The 8,942-nt window shown below is 44.3% G+C and overlaps 1 protein-coding gene across 2 annotated transcripts in view; it reads right to left on the reverse strand.

Moving 5' to 3' along the window:
- Positions 1-7,250: 7,250 nt before the first annotated feature.
- The window catches only part of LOC117801754 (uncharacterized protein D806_0078-like), a 2,649-nt gene continuing 957 nt past the window's right edge, over positions 7,251-8,942 (reverse strand). Inside the window, exons 1-2 of one of the 2 annotated variants that reach the window (XM_034657219.1) lie at positions 7,744-8,936; positions 7,255-7,388 (exon numbers count right to left, since the gene is read on the reverse strand). In XM_034657219.1, coding sequence (XP_034513110.1) covers positions 7,861-8,598 — 738 coding nt within the window. In that variant the 5' untranslated portion in view covers positions 8,599-8,936 and the 3' untranslated portion in view covers positions 7,255-7,388; positions 7,744-7,860. Of the gene's footprint in view, positions 7,389-7,743; positions 8,937-8,942 lie in introns of those variants that run through there. The other variant, XR_004624473.1, reaches the window with a different exon arrangement.

Raw genomic sequence — 8,942 nt, forward strand, 5'->3', positions numbered from 1 at the left:
TTTTTTTTTTTTTTAATTTAGGCGAGGGCATTTTAGATAAACACTTTACTGGGTAACTTCAAAAGACACCGTTACTAATACAGACCCAAAAAATGTCTGTACAACTTTTATTTAAATAACTCTTTTGATCTTAGTGGTTAGATCTTTAGCCGAAGCCCTGAATACTTAAACAAGCCTTCTTAGCATTTTATCTTCCTTTATCTCCTAATCTTGTAGGATGCATTCTTCTTAGAATTCTGCTTTATTTGTGTGGCATCATTGGCTAAGCTATTGCCATCAATATTCCTGCAGACCCCATCACACACAATGGTAGGGAACGTCCCAAGATGCCTAGGGAAATTGAAATACTTGTGTCAGCAGGGTTACTCTCATAAGTAAACAGTTCAGATCTTAAAAATTAAGATGAAATATTCAGAAGAAAAAAAAAAACTTCAGAAAAGCCATTTGACACTAATCGGTAGCTACAACATGACGACACCCACTGGAAACAAGGATGCAAAAAGGGCATGTGAAAGGAAACGTCGGGTACTTGGTGAAAGCTACTGATGTTCCAGGTTCTTCCTACCACTTTGTGGAACAGTGACACTCATGTTCTGCCTCTATTTCAATACGTATCTAGGTTTCTCTTGGTGCCTGACTCAAAAGGGAGCCCGTACGCCTCTCAGATTTCATGAGGTCCAAACAGTAAAGTTAAACCCTTCGGAAGAGTTGTAGGCTTCCGTCCAACTCTGACAATTGAGGAGTCCAGTTCTCCCACTTTGGTGGTTATGAGAATCATGTGGGGAGCTTTTTCAAAATGCAAATGTTGGCCCCACCCCAGATATGGCACATCCAGGAGCAGCGCAACTACATCTGTGTCTGGAACCAGAGCTCCGCCGTGATTCCAATGTTCGTACATGCTTAAAAAAAAACCACCAGTTTTGGTTCTTAATGGAAATCCGAACTCATTAAAAATAATACAGGCGTCGAGATAGAACAAAAATTCATCGGTAAAATCCAAAAGAAGATAAAGATTTCAGTTCCAGAATCTCTAGCAGGATAAATCACTTGGTCCACACGGTCCTCTGTTTAGCATGCTTCAGAATTACCAGGGGAAGTTTGTTCAAAATGCATTCTCTCTCATCAGTCAGCAAAAATTCCGATCCAAGAATCTGTATTTTAATAAAACTCCCCGACACATACACAAACACACACAATGAACCGCAAACGGGTGAGCAAAGTGCCCCTTTGAAACATGTTGAATTAGGACCAACTGCAACTTCCTTCCACTTCACACGAGCATCTGTGTTCCATCTCTGTGCTCACCTGTCCCCAGGAGAGGAGGCTGCCAATACCTCTGATCAGGCATCACCAACTCAGGGCTCTGGGACAGGAGAAACACAGGCAGAACACACACCACATCCTCCCCCGCAAGAGCTGTGGTCAATGTCCGGAGAGCAAGAAGAACGTCTTAAAGAACTTGAGTAATAACACAGCACCTGTGCCATGAGATCACTAAGCTCGAAGAGCATACCTTCAAATACTACCCTTAATTCAGACAGGAAACCTGGAGCAGAGAAAAATCACATTATGACTCAAATGCAGAGCTGGAAGGGAGGAAAAAAAGAAACCTCAGGAATTCAGTTTTTGAGCCTGATGCTAGAAATATTATTCAGGGTCCTAGTAAATAAAGCCGATCACAGTATCAGCTAAAATCAAATAATCTAGCAAAATGGAGATGTCCACCTGACTGACTACTGAGAAATAAATATTTCCAAATATACAGATCAGGAGAAAAACCTTTGTCCCATCCTAAGTGAATCTATTCTATTTAATTAATTTAAACAGGAACCTAATAAAGCCACGCTCATACCCTTTTTTTTTCCCTCAGCAAATTGTCCCATAACACACTAACCTCTGATAGCTACAAACTGTTGAAATAAAACAGAATGACATGAGTTTTGTAGTCAGTGATCCTCCATTTCAGCTGCTTGTCCGAATTAGCAGCAGTTGGAGGAAATATACCCACCAGAGTGCTCCTAAGGAGAGAGAACTAAATAGTACACAGGACACTTGAACGCAATTTTGTATGTATTCATGTTCCTTTTCTTTAAAAAAAACAAAACTATTTTATTAAAGATGTGATTTGGAAAGAAAGTGCAATTAGCTTTGCACAGGCACTGCCGAGATGTTCCCGAACACACCAGACATATGTAAATATTTCGTGATATCAGTTCCATTCGAGTAGACCTGTCAAGATATTTACAGGGCTTGACAGTACTTCTGTCTTTAATTAAATTTTTGCCTAGATACTTTAATGTAATTTAAATAGATTATTAGTTGTCAGGATCTAATATAAATTTTGTTTACGATTTAGTTACTTTAAGTACTCAGACTGAAGAAACTAATTTAACCCCATGACTGAGCAGCTTTAAGCGTCAAGAGAAGACCACTAAAAAGTCCCCACTGCCCTTTGCACTATTCCGGTAATCTTGAATTACTACAGCTTAATTGCAAAAATCAAGGCACTAAATTGAGCCCCCTCCCCCACCTTTTTTTAAACAACACAGCTGGTGCAGAGCCTTCAGGAAACACCCATCTACACTTCCTCAGGTACCAGGGTCTTTCTCTTAGGCAGTTCACTCTCCCAGGGGCTGGCTAAGTAGGAAATGTTTTTCTCACTTTAAATCCCATAAAATAACTACCAAACAAACACCTGTTGTGCACAAGGCAGGGCTTATATTAAAAACTGCCATCAAGGGATTTCAAAAAGAAAAACAAGCCTTGCAGAGACATCCACAGCTAATTTGGTCAATAGATCTCATGACTGGGTACAAGAGCATGAGGAAGGATACAGTTTCTGGCACAACCTTCTCCTGAATGGGAGCTGGCTTCTAAATACAACCCGAAAAATGCCTTAGAACAAACTGACTGTAATTAATAAGAATAATTTACTAAAGAAACAAAGAACACTGTCTGTCTCCCCCGACTGCCATGCACTTTACCCCACTGTACTTCCTCTTTCCAGAATACCAGCCTTGTAGCCATAATTGCAAGAACATTATCTATAGGATGAAAAACCAAAGCACTTCTTGAAATCAAACATTCCTTACAACATTTATTTTTAGGTTGGCGACACAAGCCAAATATGCTTAATTTCCATTAACCACATCGTCACATGCACACTGAAATAAACTATGTATGTCCCGGGGGGGGGGGGGACAACAACTGTCATGCATAAGATTCCCCATATTTGGCCAGGTTTTCCCATTTCAGGAATTTGTCTCATCTCATGGCCTGCCGATCTTCCAGCTTTTGGCACCTCTAACACTAATTCATGTGAGTACCATGGAAGAGAAATGTTTTTAAAAATCAGTTTAAGATGGCTCCTTGGACAGCATGCATTATGGCAAAGTGGCCTAAAGACCAATGCAAGTAGTCACAAGAAAGATCATTTAGGAAATACACGGGCCCAAATGCAAACTTACTTGGCTTGCTGGCTTGATTCACAAATTCAGTGTTTGATCACCTGGTGGGATTACTACCATCAACTGAAGGAAAAAAAAAAAAAATCCCCTGCAAATAGTAAAAGTATATGTTGGCTCATGTCTATTCAGCAGATGCCTCTCATAAGGTTATTTTCTTTAGAAAACAAACCTCTACTTGCTTGAGACCTTTATACACTCTAGGTCCAAAAAACATAGAAAAAAAAAGCTGGTTTAGCAAAAATGGCATTTACTATGACTGAATTCTATAAAAGGAGTAGGACACCTAACAGGATAAGAAAGGAAAAGAAAGAGCCCTTAGCAAAAACATTTTTTTGAAAAACAAAAATACCACCTGTGCAAATCTAGCTATGCTCTCAAAACCCTTTCTCAGCCCCACAGAAACAGCTCATGCTCAATGCCTTGAAGTTGCAATTAAATTGTAGTAATTTAAGATTATCAGGAGAGCAAAGGGCAGTGGGAGCTCTTTGGAGGGCTTCCCTCCCTTCTTAATGCTCTTCAGTCAGGGGTTAAATGAGTTTCTTTAATGTAAGTACCTTAAAGTAACTGAATCATAAACAAAATTTATACTATTTTCTGACAGCCTGCAATCTATTTAAATTTTATTAACGTGTGCCTAAAATTATTTTTAAAAGACAGAACTCCTGCAATGCCCTGTAAATATTCTTGGCATACTCACTGAAATGTAATCGGTATGATAACAACTAACATTGTCTGAATACACATACTTTTTTGTGATGCGGCGTCTTACAAGATAACATTTCAAAATTGAATTTGAGTCTTAAGTAAAACATGAAAACTAAATAAACAGCACAATAAGATTGGCTGCAAAGAGGAAGCTGGGTTCAAAAGAAGTTGTCACATCTGCTATATTCTCCCTTCACTTTCTTAACCTGGGCATTGGACGTGCTGTGGTATAAACATATTCCTTTAGGAAATATCACAATTCTTTCGTTAATTTAAACAACTCCTGAAACCAGACATATCCTTCAATAGATCCTGAGAATGCAAATATACAAGGCCAGGGGTAGAGTCTTAAGAGAAGCCAAGGAAAAACTTAGTAACAGAAAACCATACCTCGGCTCAATATTAACCCAGTCAACTTTTGTTATTGTTGGTTCAAATGATTTAACTAGAAAATATTTATAGCTTTTTAAAAAACATTACATATTGCACAGAATTGCCTAATAGCATCCATGTGTATGTTTAACTCGCATTGTTTAATTATACAATAAAAGATATATCCAATAAAAGCTACACACTTCGAAACATGTTGGGCACTATGGTTATGAAACTCTGACATAAAAAAACATAAAGTGCTTACTGTGTGATCGACATGTTAATTAAAAATGCAATCCTTAAATGACAATCATTTTTATTCTTCTTTATGTGTTTACTTGTCCTATTTCCTACTTTGTTCTACTTAATTAAAAATGACATTTAATTTGGGGATAGTTTATAGCAAAAAAAAAAAAAAAGTGTTACAGTTTTTACTCCAGCATTTAAAATAAATACAAAATCTTACAGACATCTCCAGCAATATAACCCCTTTAATTTGAGATAGTTAATTTGAATAGTTGATGTTGCTTTCATTATACTTTGATAAACCTGTGAAAACAAAATGCTAAAGTAATTGCTGTTACTACTCCCTTTAAAAATGTAAAGCAGTTAAATTTTCCTAGACAACAAGCAAGGACAAGTTACAGAGAACTTGAATAAAAGTAGCAACGTGGTCATATTGAATGTCAATCTAAAAAAAGAGGTTATGTCTAATCTGGAGAATGCTCCCTCTCGCCTTTTTAAATTCCAAGAGTGGGCTGACACAAAACTTCATCACCAGGGATTTTTTTTTTTTTTTTTTTTAAGCTTCACATCAGATTTAAACCCTCACATACAAAACCTTGGCTTTCCTGACAAGGCAGATCTTCTAAACTTGATGTGAGAAAATGTTACCTAACTCTAGTGTAGGAGTCTAATGTTGGTAAAAAGAATTCCACTCCACAGTTCTGGGTAGCAAGGCAGCCTCTGGAAGACTTAACATTCGTTCCATACCTTTTTGCGTGCATGCTCTTCATAAACAAGACTGTATTAGAAAAATAACTTCTTTAGCAACTCGACATCTATAAGGAACTCAAATGCTGCCTAGAGAGGGCTGAGTATTTCCTTCCAAGTGAGCCTTAGCTTGCACAACAAAGATCAGCATTTGCAATGGTCCATTTCTGCATTAGTGAATATATCTAGCTCTGCTGCTTGATCGAAGAGTCCAGGGCTCTCCATGTAGAGCTCCGGACAACAACCCAGCAGCAGTTCTGTTTGATCTCTCCTGCTGCCTTAATTTGGGTTGTCAAGGTTCAGCAGTTGGAGGCTGTTTACTTTACTTTTCAAAAAAAAAAAAAAAAAAACTGATTTCTTTTTCTCTCTCTCATACAATGACTAATCCAAAGTCTAAGGGGGGAAAAGGCAGCCAGTGGTAAGATGCTAAACCTTTTTCCCCCCTTTGCAGTGAGATTTTAGCTGACATCTTTAGAATGGTAACTAGTTGAGTTCCTTTTTATATTTTTAATGCTCTTTAATTATGAGATGTTTCAAGTAGAAAAGTCAGGGAGGAAAAAAAAAATTCCAAATCTCTGAAACTGTAAGCCCAATTTTCTTTTCCTGGACTCAAAAAGATGGGTATTTCCACTTTGAGAGTCAAAACTCCAGTGGAATTCTAAAAAAGATTTGATACATTTCTCTCTGGAACTGAAAATAACAGCAACTCGTCTGTCTCAATTATGCAGGCTAACCCTGAGTAGAAAACACCTGAACTCTCACCATTTCTCTTCAAATTCTAGTTAAGACATCTTCCCCCAAACTGATTATCACTATGGGAAAACGAAGGAAAGGAGATAGAAAGTAAAAATTTGCAGAGATTCTTCAATATATTTTCAGCTGTAGAAAAAAACCCTTAAATATCCTTCAGGTTTTTTCAATTCAGCCATTGTGCAAGTCCTAAATCCTCAAGCTTGCAGACAACCAAAGGTAAAGTGTAGACGGTTTCAAGGTATAGACTCCTTTTAAAAGGAATACAGAATGCCCTTCCAGCATTCCTGTTTAAAAAGTAGTAACAAAAAAAGGAAATCCGAACTTAAAAAATACCTGTGACCGGACAGGAGAGCAACACCAGCCCCTTCTAGGTGGGCTGGAGAAGCTTAAATGCAACCAAATGAAATGTTTATATTAATTTCATTTTTCTGCCCAAGCCTCAGAGATGAGGGCTGGGGAGGGGGGGCGGGGGGCGGGGTGTTGGTAAGAGGAAGAAATAAGTTTCATTTCGGGTTTTCTGGTCGAGCAAAAGAAAAATGAATTAAAAAGAATGCGTAGGATGAGCCCAGACTAAATCAATACACTTTGTAATCAGCCCGGCAAGGGTATTTGGACACAATGACTTGGAAATAATTAATAGTTATAAGAGGGGAGTGGGGTGAGAAAGGGGGGGCGAGAGATGTCACCATATTTTATCGAAGCACTTTACACTCCACGCTAAACTTTGATCTCCAGATTCTCGGATTTAGGAAAGGGGGAAAAAAGAGGAGAAAGTCCAGTATTTCGAAGCACCTACCAGCTTGAGGATGGGCACATTCCTGGCTCCGGGCGCCTCATCTCTACGCTCGCGCCGCCCATGCTGGCGCTTTGAGCAGAGAGCCCCCGGGGGCTCTAGGATATCCGTTGCCCCCGCCCGCGTCCTCGCCCCGGCGCCCGCGGCCGCCTCGACTTACCCGCAGAGTCCGGGGAGGGAGTGGGAGCGCCGCCTTCACGCCCGCGGAGGAGGCGCCGGCAGCACCATGGTCCCCGGCGCCGCTGCCGCTGCCCCTTGCCCGCTTGCTCGCCGCGCGCGCTCTTCCTCTTGCAAACTTTCGGGTTCTGCGGTCGACAAGAAACCAGGGCGACCCTCAGCAAGTCTTCCCGACCAGGTTGGGGGGAACTGGGGGGGGTGGGATAAGTGATTAGGCTGGGGGGCCAAGACAGAGAGGGCGGCGGACTAGGAGGACCCGCGAGTGCGGGTGGACGGAAAGGAGGATGTGGCTTAGGGAATCCCTGCAAGGATCCCGAGACCGGGAAATCGGCCCGAGGCAAAGTCTCAGCACCTTCCCCAGGATCTTACAAAGTTGCAACAACAAAAAAGGAGGGGGGAGGAAGGGGAAAGGGGGTGGGAAAGGGATACGATCGCAGGCGCAAGGTTTGAAGTTACAACTGTTTATTTAGTCCTTATTCTCACAGGGGCGGGAGCTGCGCGGGAAAGGGGGGGGCTGCAGGCTGCGATTTCGAAGCAAACACTGGGGAGGGGGCATGCGACTTTGTTTCTGGGCGCGGAGCTCCCCGGCGCCCGCCTGTGTCACCGCCAGTCTCCGGGGACCAAGGCGGAGCTCACAACAGGTGGGGAGGGGGACTCGCCGAGGGCAAAAAAGGAGAAGGAATCAAAGTTTCCGAGCGGCGGTATCTGGAGAGGAGGGGGGCGGGAGGCGGGGGCGAGGGGAGGCGGAGGCAGCGAATGACCGCGACCCCGAGGCAACTGGCAAACTCTGCTCCCGGCGCCGCCGCCGCCGCCGCCGTCCCCACCCGAAGCGCACGCAGTCCGGGCTGCCGGCTCAGCTGAGTCCTCTGCGGGATGGGGATGGAGCGCGGGGAGCTCGGGAGGAAGGCGGCGTGCTGCCGAGGGATGGAGAGCCATCGGCCGCCGGGACAGGGCCAGAAGGACGCGGCGGCTCCCGCCCGTCTCAGGACAGATCCAGGCTTGGGAAACCCCCGGTACCCCAAGCTTCAAAGGAGAGTAAACCCCGAAAGTGTTGTGGTGGAGGGGAGGAGACCCGACGCGGCGACTCCCCGCAGCGCACCCGGTTCCCACTCCCACCCGCGGAGCTGGCCACGTCTGTCGCGGGCCGGTCCGCGGCAAGGCTGGGTTCTTGCGGTCGAGTGCGCGTGAGGGTGCGTGTCTAGCTCGGGGTGCGCGAGTGTGTGTCCGAGTTTTCGGTGCTCCGGGGGGCGGCGGCGGAGTGTCCCCGCCGTTAAGTTCGGGGCCAGACGCGTGTGGCACCGGGGATGTCCCGAGGCGCGGGGCCCAGGGTGCGGGCATCCCGTCATTACAATCCAGGGGCACCGAGGGGCACACACTCGCGGAGAGCGAAGGGAAAAAGTTTGCTCCAAGTCCCAACTTCAGGCTCCAGAGGCTCCCGGCGCGCGCCCCCTCCCGCCACAGAGTCGACCCCGGCCCCGCGCCGGCCCTGCTTCTCGGCTGGCACCCCGACGCCCGACACCGAAAGTTGCGCCAGGCGGCCTGGGCTTATTGATTTCTCTCCCCGCGGCGATCGCCCAGAGCGCAGAGCCGGCCGTGAAGGGGCCGAGGGGAAGATAATTTCGCCTCGCCGCCGCCGCCTCCCCCCCCACCCTCATTTGACTTATGGAAATGGACCCAAGCGT

The sequence above is a fragment of the Ailuropoda melanoleuca genome, chromosome 4, assembly GCF_002007445.2.
Source record: "Ailuropoda melanoleuca isolate Jingjing chromosome 4, ASM200744v2, whole genome shotgun sequence".
NCBI lineage: Eukaryota > Metazoa > Chordata > Mammalia > Carnivora > Ursidae > Ailuropoda > Ailuropoda melanoleuca.